At 39.3% G+C, this 20,000-nt stretch overlaps 2 protein-coding genes across 2 annotated transcripts in view; both read left to right on the top strand.

Annotated features, from left to right (window-relative positions):
* LOC135110530 (retinoid-inducible serine carboxypeptidase-like) overlaps positions 1-5,477 on the top strand; it is a 30,861-nt gene extending 25,384 nt beyond the window's left edge. Inside the window, 7 exon segments of the mRNA XM_064022939.1 lie at positions 572-661; positions 1,125-1,235; positions 1,822-2,080; positions 2,565-2,738; positions 3,405-3,482; positions 3,831-3,988; positions 4,511-5,477. Coding sequence (XP_063879009.1) covers positions 572-661; positions 1,125-1,235; positions 1,822-2,080; positions 2,565-2,738; positions 3,405-3,482; positions 3,831-3,988; positions 4,511-4,576 — 936 coding nt within the window. The 3' untranslated portion in view covers positions 4,577-5,477.
* A 1,881-nt stretch (positions 5,478-7,358) lies between these two features.
* On the top strand, positions 7,359-14,033 carry LOC135110527 (protein GUCD1-like). The gene is made up of 4 exons (XM_064022932.1): positions 7,359-7,473; positions 8,538-8,726; positions 10,434-10,560; positions 11,186-14,033. The coding sequence occupies exons 2-4, from the start codon at positions 8,551-8,553 to the stop codon at positions 11,591-11,593; spliced, it is 711 nt and encodes a 236-aa protein (XP_063879002.1). The 5' UTR covers positions 7,359-7,473; positions 8,538-8,550; the 3' UTR covers positions 11,594-14,033.
* The last annotated feature ends 5,967 nt before the right edge of the window (positions 14,034-20,000 follow it).

The raw sequence follows: 20,000 nt of genomic DNA, 5'->3' as shown, positions 1-20,000 counted from the left end.
TTATCTAATCTCTGGTGGTGAAAGAATTCTTGATAGGAAATAATGACAGGTGGTGCAAGGGAAAATAATAACAATCTCTCTCTCTCTCTCTCTCTCTCTCTCTCTCTCTCTCTCTCTCTCTCTCTCTCTCTCTCTCTCTCTCTCTCTCTCTCTCTCTCTCTCTCTCTCTCTCTCTCTCTCTCTCTCTCTCTCTCTCTCTCTTTCCCCATATGAGGAAACAGTTGCACCATTGTTGACAAATCTTTCAACTCTCAAATCCATAATTTTGATAAATATTATAAATAACTTCCTTGTCCCAGGTAAGGGGCACCTCATTTCATCGATTTACATAATATCCTTTTAAATTTCCTCTTGGTTTTTTTACTTCTTCAGCCTGCAAGGTATTTATTTCTTAACTGTTTCTTATATGGCTTACACCAGAAGCAGTGGAGGGTGGGAAGAGACCCTTCTCATTTAAGGTCCTTTTCTTCTACTATTACTTTCTCAGTAGTCCTAAGATCAAGTCACTGCGAGGACTGCAAGGTCTGGTGTGGCCTGTGTGTCTATGTAACACTGTGCATCTTTCTCCCAGGTGCCAGAGTTTGAAAGTGTCCCACTGTACATCTTTACTGAATCCTATGGCGGCAAGATGGGGGCACGGTTTGCTCAGGCACTCAGCAAGGTGGGTCTTTCTTTGCCTCCTTGATTTACCTCATCCCTTTCACACAAGCATGTAATATTACTTTTTTATGAGTGTAAAGTGTGATCAGGAAACTCAGGCCATAGGAGGAATATTTGTACATCCTTCTATGTTTCAACTACAGGTTTTATTTTCCCAAGTCTTGTGAACTTTTGTGTGTTTCTTTCAACATTTTACTTGGCATATTTTCAGTTTTCTAATTATATTCTATGGAAGACTTGAAGCAGAATTTCAGTGTAGTCCTGTAACTTTTTCTGTTTTCCACTTGTTCATGAAATGCTCTTAGTTACAAAATAATGTTGTTATGACCAAAGTTTGCCATAACATTCACGAATTCACATCACTGTCTTCATTATTCTTTTATATCTTCTGAAATTCATTGGTCTCATTAACAGAAATTTTTTGCTGGTTTCCACCTTCCCTATGACACACTGGCTCCCCACAGGCAGTGCAGCAGAAGAAGGTGCGGTGCCAGCTGGCGGGGCTGGTAATGGGCGATTCCTGGATCTCCCCCGTGGACGCTGTGATGTCCTGGGGGCCGTACCTCTATGCCACAGTGAGTCCCCTGCTCCACATTCCCATACCAATCAACTTAAGGGTAAAAAAGCACCTCAGCTCATAAGTTTTTTTCTGCAAGGTTCCATGAAAGATAAGCAACAATAGCAGTGACCTCTTTATGAAGATGAACAGTGACAGAGACTTGTAGAAAAGCCAGCATAAGTTGTATTACTGATCATGTTTCTTGGAAGATCAGTAGTTTACTTGTTTGGGAATGAGTCTGATGGGTCCTATAAACATGTATGCAAGGATGTGTTTGCTGGAGACACCGGAGACTGCCATGAGTGAACTTTCAGCTGTAGACACACATCTGATGAGGCCACAGTGTTTGGGATAACTGTGACTAATTCTGATCGCATGCCATACATTCCTCACACAGTGCCAAATAATCTGCTTGTTAGTGCTTTGTCACTATGCAACTTTAAAAGAAGATTGGATGAATTTATTGATGCAGATGATAGATGAAAATTGCCATGTGTAGGCCTGATGGCTTCTTGCAGCTTCCCTTATTTTCTTATGTTCTTAGATGATCCTGATGTTGTAGAGCCTTAAAGCAGTCAATTAAACAGTCTCTTTCCTGACAGTCACTGGTTGACTCTGCTGGTGAGGGGGCCATCGACAACAAGACGGCTGAGGTGGCAGCAGCAGTGAAGACCGGCAAGATGGCAGACTCCACCAAGCTGTGGGCTGAGGCTGAGGGACTTGTTGAGACAGTAACCAATGGTGTCAACTTCTACAACATCCTCAAGACCCCTGCACGTGGCAATGCCTCTGTCCACCACAACCACGTGCTGTCTGTGATGGCCAGCAGGAACAAGTACCACTTTAAGTCCCCTGAGCTTGGTAAGAACTTAGCACACATGGACACCTGACTTGTCTTATCACATAATGTGTGCAATATACCACTTGTCATGTCAAGAGGTGAGCAGTGTTACATATAAAGAAAGTAAAGGAGTATATAGCAGCTGTAGCTATATGTGGAGTACTGCCGGCCTTGAACGTGTTAAGAAAAGCAGCTGTTTGGTGACTGTCAAATTTGCACCATCTCAGCTGTTCAAATTTATGAAAAAAATTATAGCTGTAGGTCTGTTACATACCACTGCATCCTTCTCCAACTTTTTATTACACAGGGAATGGCAGTATTAAGCTGTTATCATCTTAATTTACTGCTTTTCTTTTTTATTAACTTTTAACATTAACATCACCACAAGTACTTCTCATCACTCTAAGCCTTCAGCAAGACACCAATCATCACACAACAAAGGAATGCTGGGTGAGGATTACAAGACAGACAGGTGAATGACTACCCACCCTCTTCCCTCCCCAGAGTACCTGTACCATCACCATGTCGGTTTGCTCTCTGATGACCTGAGCACGCTGATGAACGGACCAATCAGGGACAAGCTCAAGGTGATCCCTGCCAACATCACATGGGGAGGCCAGAGCAAGAACGTGTTTGAGGCACTCTCTGAGGACTTCATGAACCCTGCTGTCAAGAATGGTAGGTGGATGTGTGCTCGCTGAACTCAGAAGGCAAATTTAGAATGTTGCTTATCTTAACTGCCTCCCAAGTGAAACAGAATTATGGACTATATTCTGAAACACCTTTGTACCTTTCCTCTACTACTCTGAACTGGCTCTAGTGGAAGTTACAAGGATTTTCAATGGTGCTTTCATGATTCCAGGGATAGATTAACATGGATTCTACATTGTTGATTGGAAAAGACACCCATGAAAACTCAACTTGTCATCTCTTTGGCCTTTGGAAATAGTCATGATGAGAGAACAAAGCATTAAGAATATGAGCCTCCAGGGATAGATTAACATGGATTCTGCATTATCAACTGGAAAAGATCATGAAAACCTAATTTATCACCTCTTTGGGATCTGAAAATTGTTGTGATGAGAGAACAGAGCATTACGAACATGAGCCTTTGTCACCATTAATATGCACAAAGACTTTCAAGTGTCATCACTGATTGAAAACTGTACTTTACTCATGGTATGGATAATGTGGCTCTTAGGAGAAATGTGATGCTTCATGTGGTAGTGGAGGTAACTTTAAATCAGGATAGGCTTGCATTTATAACATTATTGATTGCACTTATATAGAAAAGCACCTCGAGTTTATTATCGTGGTACTGAGTGAAGATTTTTTTCCCTACAGTGGAAATGTTACTGAACACAACGTCCCTCAAGGTGGTGGTGTACAACGGCCAGCTGGACCTGATTGTCAGCACCCCTGGTAGGTACTAGTGGCCAACACGCACACACACATGTTCATAGCTTTAAAGAACAGGGCATTACAAACTTGACTCAATCCTGTAAAAATGCAATTAGGTAACATCACACACACACACACACACACACACACACACACACACACACACACACACTCACACACACAATTCTAGCCCACATAATGAATTGCAGCCTCGGAGTTAAACAGAACCTGCCACAGATCTCATCAACACTGACAAAAGCACTTCATTGGGATCACCTTGGAATCAACAAAGAAAGCAAAAATAATTCAAGTTTTCTCAGTTTTTTTTTCACACTGCCTTGTAACTCCTGCATTATCAACTACTTGCAGGTGCACAAAAGTGGGTGGAGAATATGCAATGGGCGGGCACCAAGCAGTGGGTACACTCCTCCAGGAAGCCCATGGTGGGAGCTGATGGAGGGACTGTGGCCTTCTCTAAGTCTTTCAAGAACTTTACTTTCTACTGGATTCTGCAAGCTGGACACATGGTGAGGCCGGCATGCGTGGGAGATGAAGTTGTGAATCTCTAACCTATCACAAAATGCATTGAATATATCTAATTGTTAATCTATCAAAGTACAAGATACATTCTTATTTTTCTTAATCTTTGTTCAAAATGCACAAAAAAAATATATTACTTTTAACTCATCAAACTATGGAAAGAGTGCCGTTATTACTTTTGTCGACTCTGAATATGTGCATTTATTACTTTCTGATGATGGTAAATAAACATTACTCTGGAAAGCATCTAGGATACAACTGACATCTCAGATTTTCTTGAAATAAGACAAAGATAATCATGTTCATATAAAATATTGTGACTTTCTCCTCTAGAGCCAGAAATCACAACAGAATTTACTCTCATTTTCATAAGATAGACACAAGTGAAATTTGGTTGAGAAAAATTAAGCAAAAACAAGAAATAAGGTACTTCTGTTTCACTGTATTTTCTACCCACCTCTATTTTCCCTTATTACCAAATGTTTGACTCTTAATGTTTTGGTTTGCAGGTCCCACTGGATGCAGGAGACGTGGCCATGAGGGTGATGGAGGAGATTGTGGGCACCAAGAAATAGCATGTGATTTATGCCTCACAGGTGCATGACAGGCCATAGCAGCCAGGGTAGGGGACTGCAGGTGTGTGTGGTGCTGCTGAGCTGGGCATTGGGTGGGTAGGGCCAGGTGGCTAATATAACAGCAGTATTAACTGATTACCTACTTTTTGTATTCATGTAGTGGTCTGTCTAGCATCTGATTCCTTGGGATGTGTTGAGCAAACTGTATCTTGTCAACATATCATAGACACAACAGTGCTGCTCGAGTCTAAACTTATGTGATATTTAAATATACAGGTATAGCTTTAGGGAGTCCATTCTGGTCATTCATATTGATGGCTGGATGAGTGTCATGTGAATGTAGGTAAGCACTACTTGTGTACTGAATGTGAGTTGTGTGTCAGGGTTGTGAGTGAATGGTCCACAGTAAAATATATGTGTAGAGGTCCTGAACTGGGGAAAGTAAATGAAAGTTAAAGCTAAAAATAATGGCCAGTAAAATTGTCTACATATCAACTTCTACAACAATTCAGGCACCTCAGTGATTTAACTTGTGTGACAGTGATGATTGGGGTATTATAAATGATAAACTACTTTAGAAAATTGTATGAATGAATGAGAGTAAAAATAGTAGAAGAACTGTCATAACCAAATTGGCGGAAGGGTGGGCAGGGTGTGCGGGATGACGCATCAGAGCACAAATTCAATATAAAAAAGAAGGTTGTACAGGAAACAATTGATTTCTTGTGACATGTCTTTTCACAAGGAGCATAGGGCTGGAAACAAGCACCTGCAGGCAAAGGTGTCTTGTATGTAGCTTGCTTGTTAATGCTTATGGCAGATGGATGATCAATGTGGTTACTTTGACATATTATGCATTAATAGTGTATGGATATTGTTTAATAAAGGAATTATAGTAGAACATTTTTGACATGCACCTTGATGAATGATAAAATGGTATAGATAACAATTAAACAGCTGCTGAACAATTTTCAGCAAACAAGAGTAACAAAGAGAGAGAGAGAGAGAGAGAGAGAGAGAGAGAGAGAGAGAGAGAGAGAGAGAGAGAGAGAGAGAGAGAGAGACTCCAAACACTACTTGTACTCACCACTGCTGTACTTTCATTGACTCAGTGCCACAGTTTGTTTCCTTTCCCTTGTGTGCACCTTGTATTCCTTGTGTGGCTTTTCTTGTATCCAATTTCACTTTTACTATAAGTATTTCAGAAGTTTTTTTTTCTATTATTCAAATTTATATTTAGTTTAAAGAAAGAAAACTTTAACACAGTGTTATAATAGAGTTCAGTTTCACTCTTACTTGAAGCAGCCCTTAGAACACTGAATTCTCTGGATAGTTTGTCTCTCTCATCAAAATTAAGACTTCAAAACAATTGATTTTTTTCTACATTTCAGTTTCAGGAGCTCAATCCTGCTCTCGAAATTGCCTGTAAGAGAAAGAAAAGATAACATACAAAAAGAAATGTCTTAAAATTGACTTGACAGTTCCTTTAAATACATCAGAACTTCTGAATGACTATTTGTAAAATGGAAGTATTTGTATCAGTGATACAAATAATCCTGCTCATCACGAAAAAAAAAATTATAATAATAATAGACAGGCAGATAGACAGACACACGTACAGGATATATATATATATATATATATATATATATATATATATATATATATATATATATATATATATATATATATATATATATATATATATATATATATATATATATATATATATATATATATATATATATATATATACACAGATAGATAGATAGAGATTAAATGACTGATAGATACACAGAGGCTGAAAATGAGGGGATGGCAATGCATAGTTTAAAAAAGGGAGCAAGTGGGCGGAGGCAGATAGTAAACAAAAACACGTGGGCGGAGAGATGTAAACAAAAGAGCACGTGGCGAAAAACAATACGAGTTTGTGATATAATAACAAGAAACGATGAGTGAAGAATGTGGAGTTTGGACAGTTACAGGAAAACAGAGTAGGAAGTATGAAAGCGATAAAGCGAAATGCGTCAGGCATTATCATTATGTGACGTGAGCGTTATGCTATGCCTTCAAAGGGTTACATTCATGTCTCATTTCCTTATAAATCTACACCAACAAGCTTACGCGCCCATGCTTATTGCATCTTGATGACTATTGAGTAACAGTTACACATATTTGGCTATCGTGATAGTACACAAATAATGAGAAAACCCGAATTATTCCTTCAGACTTTTATTTCGGGTCTCAGTCAACAGCGGTCACTCATAACAGTCTTTCAAGATGAGATTCCAAAATTTTTCATGATCGAGCAGAGTTTTTCAGGATGAAGAAATATTGAATATTCCTCAACAATCTTAATAAGTTGGTACTTTTCAGTCTAAAGAATATTCTTGATTATACCTCAAATAAAAGAAAACGAGTATTTTGTAAGGTACACTTAATATTTTTGTAAAAATCTATATACATGTTTAGATATCCCGTATGATTTTCTGTTCGAGTTCCTTCCGTTTGGCTTGCCTCCCTTATGTCACTTGTGTCCCCCACTTCATTAACTTAGCTTGGCTCAAACGAAGGATACCTAACTATATAGTTTATCCTTAATGTAATGCATGAACGATATATATATATATATATATATATATATATATATATATATATATATATATATATATATATATATATATATATATATATATATATATATATATATATATATATATATATATATATATATGACAGCATCGGAGCTTTTTTTTCACAATTTATTTCACATACACACACACATACACTCTGACATACATACAGACAGACACGCGCAGCCAAAACGTAAACACAGCTGAGAGGAACAATGGATCACCTCTCCCTTTCTCCCTCAGTGGGCCACATTTAAATCATTAGTAAGTCACCTGTCCACTCCCACACAGCACGCACACCACCCACGAACACGCATACACATCCTATCTACTATTTGCGTGCAAGGGACGTGGTAAATAAGGCCGTTTAGTGGTTAAAATACGTTTTTCATGTGATGGTTCCTTGTTCTCATTTCTATTTAGGTGATTATTTTGGACTTGGGAGGTTGAAATATATGTTTTATGTTTTATCATGCTTTATTATTCTTTTATTTTAGAGTTTCTGTGTTTTAAGGGCCCTGGTGTGCGTGGGAATGTTGAGTTAAGGGTTGGTCTTATAACTTTTTTTTGTTACAATGAAATCTTATCTTAACCCAAACGGAATATGTGTCTAAGTTGTATTATGGTTTTATTTTGCGATTCCTGTGTTTTAAGAGTTCTGATGTGTGTGACAATGTTAAATTAAGGATGTGTTTTGCAGCTAAGCGCTGATAACCTAGTTTTTTGGTTACCAAGAAATATTATCTCAACCTTAATGAAACTGTTATCCAGCACGACCCATTTAATTATGCTTACATAAACTTGTGTCTAACAAAAAGTGTGTGATGTAAGGAAGTGTTAATTATCAATATATTGGCTTAGGTGAGTAAATATTTACTAGTGCATGTGTGCCCAGAAGGAGATGAAAGGCTCCAGTGCTGTGAAGTCGAATGGTGAATTGAGATGAAGCAAGGAACTTATGAAGCCAAGGCAGTTACCATGGCATTTCTCTTTTAATATTTTCCTTGTATAATCCATGAATGATAACCTCTTTTTTATGAAATCTCTTAAGCTCATCTCCATGGGGTTTAGAATTCACATTAACAAGACCTGCATGGATAACAGGAAAGAGAGGAGCTTTATTCTGTGTACCTGCTTTCCTTTATACACTCACATACCAGTGAGTAGTTAGTCAGTACAGCAGAGAGAGAGATAAAGCCGTCTTTATGCGGTGATATTGTAATCCTATATTTCACCAGGAAAAAGATGATCAGTTGGATTTCTTTGAGATTACATCCCTTTGCCTGGTATTTAGTGGAGGTGGTGATGCATTCCTTGCCTCCCTGCAGTGCCGCGGTGACCATGGGGGGTACCAAGCCCAAGGAGGACCGGGTGATGCTGGTGGTGGAGCATGTGCAACAGCGTCACACCTGGGACTGTGGCCTGGCCTGCGTCAACATGGTCCTCCCGCCGGCAGCACGGGTCAAGTTCTCCTCTCAGCTCTATGAAATATGTCAGGAGGAAGGCTTCGGCAAGAGGTGAGGATGAGGGAGAGGTGCTGAGGGAGTTGTGGCCCAGTGTGTTCTAGCCCTTCTTTGGTTCATTCTTTACTTCATTCAGTTGGCTCTGGTAATGGCGAATTTACAGTTTTACTTTGAATTTCATTGGTAAGAATTGTTAATGGAGAATCATCAATATTTGCTTGAGTGAAGTGTTGTTTATTCTTGGTCTTCCCTGATACAGTTTTCTTCAGTCAATCAGATGGGTTCAGTAATGTAGAGTTCACAGTTTTACATTGAATTTCATTGGTGAGAGTTGTTCTGTAAGACAATACATCACTCATCAGTCAGTCATCAGCATTTGCTTGAGGGAGGTGGCTGTTCATTTTGTTCTTGTTCTTTGTTGATAGTTTTCTTCATTCATTCAGATAGCTTCAGTAATTCCAAATTCATAGTTTTACATTGTATTTCTTTGGTGAGAGTTTTGTAAGACAGCACTTAGTGGAGAACCACCAGTATTTGCTTGAGTTAAATGGCTGTTTGCTCTTGTTCTTCCTTGATACAGTTTTCTTTAGTTCACAGCTGTTTTCTGGATTTCATTGACTAAAGTTGATTCACATGACAGCATTTATCAGTGAAGTACTGATAATTATTTTGACATCCGTGTCCTCTGGTTGTACATCTTCATTCTTTTGAGATTGTCCCACATTACATTGCATTGTGTGTCAAGTCATGTTTTCCTGTTATTCTTTTCTCAGCACACACATCCTCCATTGTCAGAAATGTACTTAGTTTTCTTTCCTTCTTCTATTCTCCTTGCTTGTCACAGTTCTTTAATTTCTCTCTTCTCTTAGTCCATTTTCATTGTTTTCTTCCCATCCTGCATCACGTGGGTCTGCCTTTACATATAACAAACAGTTCACTATTCTTTTCAGTTCTTATTTTTTTGAAGTGGCTTAATAACATAATTCTAATTTATTTATGTTTTCAGAATGCTTTATGCAACACATCACTTCCTTCATGAACATCATCTCTCATGTTCCTCTTTTTCCTGTTCCTCTTTTTCCTATTCTTCTTTTTCCTATTATGCGCTTCTTAAATTTAAGACCTGAAGTTTTCCTGCCTTTGATCATCAGCAACCTTTATCATGTATGCTTACACAATATCCTGCCTCTTTTTCCTGTATACAGAGTTGTGCAGAATCTTACCCAATATCCTGTCTTTTTTTCATACATACAGAGTTGTGCAGAATCTTACTCGTGTTCTTCATGTGCGTTGTATGAGCTGACAATACAATACTTCAAGCTCTCTTAGCTTTTAATTTACTTGTGATTGATGTCATTTGAGTATAAAAGATGACAGCAATTTACTATTAAGTGTTAGAACAATTTTGTCAAGTGCTTATGACCGATAACTATTGTCAGGTGTGGCAGTTCCCTGCTCTGCTTCATGTTGTGAGATGAATGTAAATTTATACTTCAAGCATTAGTGACAGTTTGTTTTCATGAGTAGATGTCATTTGTAGAAAGATTTTCAATAGTATTCCTTTTTAACCAGTACATTCACATACAGTATATAGTTTTCATTTTTTCCTTTACAAAACCCATGTGTTGGGATTGAGATTGTAGTATATAGCACCAGTACACTCTTGCCCCCTTTTAGTCTAGTTTTCTCTCCTGCACTGTGATTTCTACTTTGTGATTTTCCTATTTCCAATGATTTTCACTTAAGACTCCTTGTTTGCAGTACATGGAGCATTGACCTTGCGTATTTGCTTCAGAGGTTTGGCATCAAGCACCGCTACATGACAGTTACTTTGGGTGTCGACCCGGGATTCTCCTCCGAAACTTTCTATGACCATGTCCTCCATAAAGTAAGCTCCATTTTTTTATCTTGAAGTCTTATTGTTTTTTCTATTTCTTATTTCATTTCCAAACCTCCATTGGCAGTTCATTTCTGGTGTTAAATGATTTCAGGGGTAAGTTTACTTGGTTGGTACAGTAACTGAACGTAGCATGTTTGAAATGGCAAGCCAAAGTTACCTAGTGTCAGACTCACTGGGCAATGCCTCTTCTTTGCCTCTCAGGTGAACACATGTGACGTGTGTTTCATATTGCCTACCAACAGCTGGGAAGATTAGAAAGTAATTTTGTCATCTTGTTCAAAGCAAGCTTCTGTGAAATAGGAATCATTCTAAACTATATGTATTTAGATAATACATTTACTATTATACAAGTAGATTGAACTCTTCCTCAGTGAGAAATTAAGTAATTGATTGTCTGTATTAAATAACAATGCTTGTGGCATCATCTGTGAAATTTTCACTTACAAACAAATGTCAAGTTCTCACAGATTTCAGACAATTCTTCCTTTATCTCAACACATTCACAGTGAGCTTTGAGGCAATGAGCATCCTCAGGGCAGTTCTGATAATAGTGTAATACAAATAAGCAAGGATGACTTTATCTTAATATTTACAATCCCTTGTGTTGCTGTAGGACGCCCAGAGGGTGACGGAGCGCTTCCAGGCAGCTAAGGATCATGGGGTGGTGGTGGAGCAGGGCACGGCCTCCATCAATGACATCCTGAGTCACCTGTACCAGGAGGGCCCTGTCATCCTGCTTACCAATGCCCATCTCCTCGTGTGTGTCAAGTGTGTGCGGGGTGCCATGCCTCAGCTGCGTTCCTGCTTCCCCTGCACGCCCCCCTACCAGGGGCACTACGTCCTTCTTGTTGGCTTTGACATGAAGAACAGCCACATCTATTATAGGAATCCCTCGTTCGGTAATCGCATCTGTACCATATCCTTCTCCAAGCTGGACAAGGCTCGGAGGAGTTATGGCACGGATGAAGATATAATATTTATTTATAACTACCATCCTTGTGAGTGTATAAGCCCTAACTAGAGCAGCCACTTCATTATCGGTGTTGATTAGTATTAAGTAACGACCATAGTTCAAAGAAAGGTTATATTCAGGGATCGGGAGCTGTGTTGTGTCACTATGGTTGTGATGGGACACTGGAAGGCCTCTCGCTTTGCATTAGGTCTGAACTTGATTCCCTTGATTGGTTTGTCTTGCCCTTCAAAGTTCCTTCTGTCTAAATTAATGATCCTTGAACAAAAGTGCTTTATGAGTTTGTGCTCCAAATAGTTTATAGTCTCAAAGGTTGTGTACTTTAGTTAATTTCTGTTAAATATTCAGCGTGACAGAAAGTAGGAATTCGTGCATGAGGCAATTTGGAAATTCGCTCATGCATAATGAAAACTTTGGGATCAAGTTTGGTGCAGATTGGTTAATTTTACTGTGCAGTAGTTGTAGCTGTGTCTGTGCATCTGTCCCCTGGAGGCTGTGTGGTGGTGATGAGAGGCTGGTGCTTCATGGTGCTCTGTACCCACACTTAGTTACTGTCTGACATGCCATACCACCGACTGCCTCCGAGCCAGTGTTGTACCAATCCAGCATGACTGCCACACGGCCTCATTCACCTCTCAGCTGTTTCTTAATAACATACAGTAAAACCTCATTAACTTGTGCTCCACTGACTCATAATCAAGAATATAAGAACATAAAGGAAGCCACAAGAGGCCACCAGGCCTACATGTGAGTTTCTTTATGAAATGTACCTACCTATTCCCACCTGTTATCCCTATCCTATCCTGTGTAGTCTTCTAAAACTTCCTAATGATTTGGCACTAAGAACCTGATTATAAATCTGTTTCAGTCATCTGCTACACTAATTGAGAACCAGTTTCTTCCTATTTCTTTTTTAAATCTAACTTGTTAGGTACTTCAGGCTAATTTGTACAGGCTCATGTGGGAAAAGTAACTCCTGAAGATTCAACTAATATGTAGGTTCTCAAAGGATGACAGGAGCCATGCTCAGCTTGGTGTTCATGTGATGGACTCCACCACCACCACCACTGTCGTCACCATCAGTCACTTGGTGTTTGCTGATGTTTGGGTGATGTGGAGTCTGTGTGGATTTTTTTTAAGGTTATGCTATGACTTTCTTGGCAGTTGTTTGTGTAAGGTTCACATTATTGTTCTGTTATGTATTACCATCCCTAAAACACCATTATCAAGCTTTGTGGGTGTGCATTTTGTGCTTGCCAGAAAAAACTAAGATTTGCTTCACTTGTTAAATTGTACATCACTGTTTTGATATCAAGGACACTTAGGATTATTTTTGAATAGAATTACAGTAATAGATACAAAATTTCACGCATCAAAACTATACTGTTAAGTGTGCGTGTTTGGTACACTGAAAGTTGCAATCAAAAGTGTTGGGAAAAGTGTCCTGGAGACCCACTCTTTATCCTGCCAAAGATCTCTGCTGAGCTTGAACAGGATAAGGTTGTATTCCATTAATTTTCTTCACTGTGGTAATTCACATGAGACTGAACTAAATTAACACAAGCTAATAAGGTTTCACTGTACTAGTTTTTCTAGATCTTATAGCATATAAATACAGTTTGTTCTGAGAGTGCAAGCTAACACAGGCCGTTGCTGGCCCCCAACCTGCAGAGCGACCCACCATGGTGCCGCCACTGCACGCTGTGTTCTGTGTGCTGTCTTGTCCCGCCAGGGAGAGAACAGACAGTTGCAGAAAGGCAGCCTAATTTGTTTTGTTTACTCCTATATAGTTTACAAGCGATAAAAATATATTTTGCAGAAAAGAGAATCTATGTCATTATAAGCAGGTATATTTAAGGTTACTTGTAAAGTATGTATTGTAATATTTTTTTATATAATGTTCCTTTGTGTGTGTGTATAGTGAGTGACATCTCAATTTTAAAACTAACACATGGCCAACATTTAACTGCCATTACATCACCAAATACAAAATCTTTCATGTTAACTATTTTCAGGAATAGATGAGTGAGTGTCAGCAAAGTGTAAGGTAAGAGCTAAGAGTGAGTGCTCATTAAACACTACCACTAACACAAATCACAGCTCCAGTGCATCCTGCTGCCGTGTCATACACTGGCCAGTTTGCACTTAAAAAATATAAACCACAAGACTTTTGAGGTGCAAAGCGTTAACCAGTGCAGGACAGAGGAAGGACGATCAGTGCCTGGCCCGCCTGCTGTGAGTGTGGCGGTGGCCGGTGTGTGTTCATGTGTACAATTACCTCATGTCTCCTTAATGGGGCAAGTGTCTCATGCACTATTTATTTCCCCAATAGCATCACTTTCCTGTTGTTATTGTGTTACTGTCTGTTACTTTACCAGACTTGTTGTGAGGATGTCATGTGATGATGCTAACTAATGGATGTGCTTCCCCTGTTTTGATAAAGTTTACAGTACTTCTTGTATGTCTGTCTCAATAAACATTTGTGCTGACAGCTAAGGTCTAAATATTTCGCTAACACTTGTGGGTGGCTTCAAGATATTACTGTTTATAAATGAACTCTCAACATCACCAACACCTACCAAATACCAAGTCGCTGATAATATTCATTTGACTTATTGGAGAACCAGAAGAAGACAAAGCAGTCAAGAGTGTGTGCTGTGGAGATGAGTCACCTGAGAGGAAACCATGAATGAATGAAAGAATGTATGAACAATGCAACATGGACACTTAGGTAGAGTAAAAATGGATACAAAGAAATACATTGAGGTGTCTTGGCCTTAGTGAAAAAATGAAGTGGAGTTTGTGGTAAAAAAAAAAAAAAATCCAAATAAAATTGAGGGTCACAGTAAGAAAGAAAGGCCACTTGGAAGTAGAAAAGAGGGTAAAGGAGAGAGTATGAGAGGTGCTGGTAGAAGAGGAGGTGTTGAGTAAACAAAGAGGGAGTGTTTGGACAGGGCAGGATGGAGAGCCTGCTGGTGTGGCCTGGAGGGAGACACACCAGGGAAATAGTGGCACTGTAATTGTCTGCTGCACTGAACTGTCACCTGCTGGTCTTGTAATGTGACACTGAACCTTCATCTGGAAATTTACAGCATTTATTCCTGCACTCCCTTATTTTTTTTTTTACCTTACTCATCTAGAATTCAATGTAACTTTAGCCTGCAGTCATCTGAAGCTTGTGTTTTATTATTTGTCATTTACTAACTTTCATAAAAGCAACTTGTAATTAATTACTGGCATGGAAAATAAAAGTGCAATGAACAATAATCTCAACAAAAGACCCCAGGACATACTATGATATTTCTCATTGCTTTAACACTCTACAGCACAAAGCAATGTTCCAATGGTGGTAAACGCACATGATTTTACTTTATACGCATTTTCCTAGTGAGTCTGCTCCATTTACAACATTAACAAACTATTACTGTGACATCAAGGAAGAAAAGTAAGACCTAATGACCTCTGAAAAAAAAAAAACAGAGGTCATAGAAGGTCACTAGCCTGGGGGTGAAGTTACAAAGGTGCAGTAGAAAAGAGGTAAAGGTCATAGCAAAGGTGATATGGATAGGGCATGTAAGGTGTCATGGAGGTGACAGCCAGTGGTCAGGATGTTTGTTATAGAGGAGAGGCCAAGGACAATGAAACTGGACAAAAAGACCCACTAAAGTACCAGCCTGAAAGCAAATGAAGTGCCGTGGAGCCTCCCTCTTGAGTGAGCTGGAGATACAGGCAGGAGGAAATACAGAAGCAGGCAGGGAGTTCCAGAGGGATGAGAAACTGAGAACACTATAAAGTTGACTCTTGAAAGGAGGGAGTTGTAAAAGTCAAAGCCTGGGGGAAGTATTGAAGTAGTAATACGAAAAAGTAAAACAAAATATCTATCAACTATAAACTCATGACCTTTCACCCAAATGCAAAATATTACACAAATCTATCCATTGCACTCAACACCACAAACGCCCACACACTTACACACTCACCCAACTCACCCATAATGCTCACCCAGACAACATGCATACATATTCACCCAAAACACTTGTAAAACTAAACACACACACACACACACACACACAGCCCTAGTTCGTGGACCTACACAGAAGGGGCCTGGGGAAGCAAGGGTCAGTGAGGACAGGGCCACGGGAAGACAGAAGCATCAATAGAAGGGAAGGGGGAGCAGGAAGGAGGTCACAGTTATGGAGCACACTGTGGAGGTGGAATGATGGAATAATTGTTGGTGTTAATTGGCAGGTGTCAGACTAATACACCTGAGAGAGACCACAAGGAGGGCAAGTGTCTGTCTGTTTGTCTGTCTGTCTAGTTTGTTTGGATGATGGATAAATAGTGTAGGTTATTTATTTATTTTTTTGTTCTCTTTATTCTCTGTTATTATTATTATCATTGTGACTTGCTTGCTTCTCTTTATTCCTTTTTCTCTTTTTTTTCCAGTCTTTATTTCCATAATGGCTAAATAGTGTTGGTCTGATATCTCTCTCTCTCTCTCTCTCTCTCTCTCTCTCTCTCTCTCTCTCTCTCTCTCTCTCTCTCTCTCTCTCTCTCTCTCTCTCTTTGTTAATATTATTGTGGTTAGCTTGCCTCTTTCTCCTTTTTCTTCTCCCTCTTCCTCTTCTCATTGTGTTGTTCTTTATCCTCATTGTTGATATTACTGTGGTTAGCTTGCCTCTCTTTCTCATTTTTTTCCTTCATCCTCTTCTCCATATTATGTTTATATCCCATTTTTTCATCTATTCCTCCTCCTCCTCTTATACATTCCTTCCACTGGTTCTTTTGTTTATCATTTCACATCTTCTCTTATATTTCCACGTATCAATAATTTTCCCACCCTTTCAATCTACTCACACTTTCCATCTCTCACTCCCTTCACTTGCATAAAAGAAAGAAGGGGAAAAAAATAGAAAACACATCTTTTCCCCTCAGTCTCCTCCCTGATCCCCTCACCTCCCCAGTCTTTATCCTTCTTCTTTCCCCGTCAATCTCTCTTTTGCCTCCCTCTCTCGATAATTGAATGCCTCGGGGCCTGTACTAGTCCCCCCTGATTACCAAACGCGGCCCAGATTGCGATTTTCTCCTTCGTATTCTGACGTGATATAAATCTGTCATCCTTCTTCTTCTCTTCCTTCGCAAGCTACGTTATTCTGGTTTTTCTTCCTCCTCCTCTTCTTACTCTTCCTACTTTAACTTCTTGGTCTTTCTTCTCCTTTTCAAGTTTTGTCTTTTCGTTTTCTTTCTATCATATTTTTTTCTCTTTTTACTTTCTTAACTTCTTTGTCTTTTCTCTCTTTTCAGTTTGTCTTCTTTTGATTTTCTTTCTGTTGTAGTTTGTTCTTTGCTTCACTTTCCTTCGTTACGGTTTTTCTTTAATTTCTTTACTTCTTGCATTCTTTTGCCTTTTTAATTCCCTTTCATTCAATATCTTGTCATTTCCTTTCGTTTTTTCTCATATTCTTTCTTTACTTTTCTTCTTCATGTTTTTCTTCTCTTCTTCTCTCTTATGGTTTGTCTTGTGTACTCATCTCTCTTGTTTTTCCTTCTTGTCTTCTCATCTTTGACAGTTTTTACATTTTTTTCTTTTCCTTCCTTCCTTCTTGTATAGTTTGCTTTCCTTTCACACTCTCTTCTCTCCCACCATCGCTTCTTTTCTCCTCACTTTGTTTCATTCTCTCCTCTCACATCTTGTCTTCATTCCTTTCCGTTCAGTTCTCTTCTTCCTAAGTTATCTTCTCTTTCCCTTCTCTTTGTTTGTGATCTTACTTTTTCCTTTATCACAATTTGTCTTTTCTTCTTTTCTCTTCTCGCGGCGCCATACAACCTTGCTGTCGGCCATATTTCTAATCAACTAATCAATTATTCTCTTTCAACTTCTCTCATTTCCTCTTCATTCCAAAATCATTTCCCGTCTGCCATTTTCTATCAGACGCACGCATTGCTTTCCTCCTTTCTTCCCTTTCTCTCTCTTTTTTTTTCTTTTCCTTCCCTTCAATAGTCCCTCCATCTCTTTCCTCGTCCCGTTCTTGTCTCCTTTTCCATTCCCCTCCCTTGCCTTTACCTATCGAAATGTTCCTGTACTCTTTTCTTTCCCATCTTCCTGCGACTCAATTATGGGCCGGACTCCTCTCTCTCTCTTTCCCTCTCTCCCTCTACTTCTCTACGTATCTTTCTTTTCCCCTGTTGGTTACTCTTGCTTCCCTCCTCAGCCCTCCAGTACTAAATTTTTCCCCTCCACTTCTTTCAGTTCACCTACTTCCCCTCCATTACCTGAAAGCTTCCCTCCACTCTCCCTCCACTCTCCTTTTCCTCCCCGTGAGGCCCTTTTCTATCCCCCCACTAGTCCTTGTCTCCTCTCTTCCAGTTCTTCAGCTCCCTCCCTCCTCTCCCATCCTTCGTCCCTCCTCTCTCCTCCTCAACGTCTCTCTCGCTCTCTCTCTCTACGTCCCCTCTCTCTCTCTCTCTCGCTCTCTCTCTCTCTCTCTTGTCAGTTCTCGTACCAAAACCTGTCCATCTTATTCCATATAATCAGCGCATCACGTATCAATGTGACGAGTATTTGAGCAAAAAAGATGAAAAATAAAATGGAGAGAAATAGAAAAATAGAGAGAAAATGTAATGATTGTGTGTCTGTCTGTCTGTCTGTCTGTCTGTCTATCTGGCTATCTGGCTTGCGCACTGTACTATATTCATAATAAACTCACTTATTATTTGTTTATTGTTTTGCTTTTTTTATGAAGGGAGAACATATCTAGGATGTTTCATGATTGGCGTTTCTGCATTTGTTGTTGTTGTTATTGTTGTTGTTACTGTGTAGTAGTAGTAGTAGTAGTAGTAGTAGTAGTAGTAGTAGTAGTAGTTGTTGTAATAGTAGCAGCAGCACCAATAACAGTAGAAATGTCATTGTTGTTGATGCTGTAGTAGTAGTAGTAGTAGTAGTAGTAGTAGTAGTAGTAGTAGTAGTAGTAGTAGTAGTAGTAGTAGTAGTAGTAGCAGTAGTAGTAGTAGTAGTAGCAGTAGTAGTAGTAGTAGCAGTAGTAGTAGTAGCAGTAGCAGCAGCAGTAGTAGTATTGTTGTTGTGGTGGTGGTGGCAGTGGTGGTGTTCTTGTCAAAGGTCAGGCAAAGCTACACATTTGTACCGCAGCTTGACTGATCTCCCCTCAAACATTTTTTCTCTTACTATTCGTTGCATTAGTGGCACTCAATTATTTGCCCGTCACTTGCACTCAGCCGGAAAAGACCCACAAGCCTGGTGTGGAAATTATCACAGCAGCACAAGAGAACACAAAGAAAAGTCAAACAAGAGAAGATGTGCTGGCCTTAGAGATGGAAAGCAGAGAGAGAGAGAGAGAGAGAGAGAGAGAGAGAGAGAGAGAGAGAGAGAGAGAGAGAGAGAGAGAGAGAGAGAGAGAGAGAGAGAGAGAGAGAGAGAGAGAGAGAGAGAGAGAGAGAGAGAGAGAGAGAGAGAGAGAGAGAGAGAGAGAGAGAGAGAGAGAGAGGAAACGATAAGGTGGAAAAAGCAATAATATAACAAAACCTCTCTCTCTCTCTCTCTCTCTCTCTCTCTCTCTCTCTCTCTCTCTCTCTCTCTCTCTCTCTCTCTCTCTCTCTAACCGGCTGTCCCCCAAGTGACTGATGCCTCAACTCTGAAGCAATATTGCGGTCCGGTCCTCGAGAGAGAGAGAGAGAGAGAGAGAGAGAGAGAGAGAGAGAGAGAGAGAGAGAGAGAGAGAGAGAGAGAGAGAGAGAGAGAGAGAGAGTTGAATCTACGAAATCTTTTAAAATAACACTTTTAAAAACATAACGTATTTCAAATATAACGTATCTTTTAAAAATACTGGCTTTTCAAAAATACAGCAAGTCTTTCAGAAATACATGTCTCTCAAAACACAACGCGCACTTTTTTAGAAGATAATACAAGTCAGAGAGAAAGAAGGAAAGAAAAAAATAAATAACATAACTTCAACCACAAACAGATTCAGATTCTCGTAATACATCCCTCGTATACATTACAAACTTTTCCATTTCTCCTTTCCCGTCCTTCCTTCCCCCCACTCCCAGCACCTCCCGATCCTCCACCCACCGAAAAAAAAAAAACACCATTAAGAAGTTCCAACAAAAAAAAAAAACATATATATATATATTAAAACTCCACAACGAAAAAAAAAACACTAGTAAAATTCATGAAATATTAATCCACATTTGACTTCCTCTCAGTAAGATCAATCACCGAGTAAAACGTTATACTTACATATATCAACAAAAAGAAATGAGAGACTAATATCAAGAAAAAAAAAAAAAAGAAACGTATTAACATTTGCATATTTTACTAGGCACGTCGACATCACCGCTTCAATCTATTACTTTTGTAGCCGCCCAGTGATATCGGGTAAAAATGTTCAAACTTGTGGACTCAACACTCTTGTAAATCTTTTGAATATTCTGAAACATTCAC

This window comes from Scylla paramamosain, chromosome 20 (assembly GCF_035594125.1).
Source record: "Scylla paramamosain isolate STU-SP2022 chromosome 20, ASM3559412v1, whole genome shotgun sequence".
NCBI classification, from domain to species: Eukaryota; Metazoa; Arthropoda; class Malacostraca; order Decapoda; family Portunidae; genus Scylla; species Scylla paramamosain.
The sequence above is the reverse complement of the archived record's forward strand: the minus strand, read 5'-3'. Positions and strand labels throughout refer to the sequence as shown.

Excerpts from the sequence above, each read along its gene's own strand:
- LOC135110527 (XM_064022932.1), top strand. The coding sequence starts at position 8,551 with ATGGGGGGTACCAAGCCCAAGGAGGACCGGGTGATGCTGGTGGTGGAG. Across the intron at positions 8,727-10,433 it reads GAGGAAGGCTTCGGCAAGAG|TACATGGAGCATTGACCTTG; the intron begins GTGAGGATGAGG and ends CCTTGTTTGCAG. Across the intron at positions 10,561-11,185 it reads ATGACCATGTCCTCCATAAA|GACGCCCAGAGGGTGACGGA; the intron begins GTAAGCTCCATT and ends GTGTTGCTGTAG.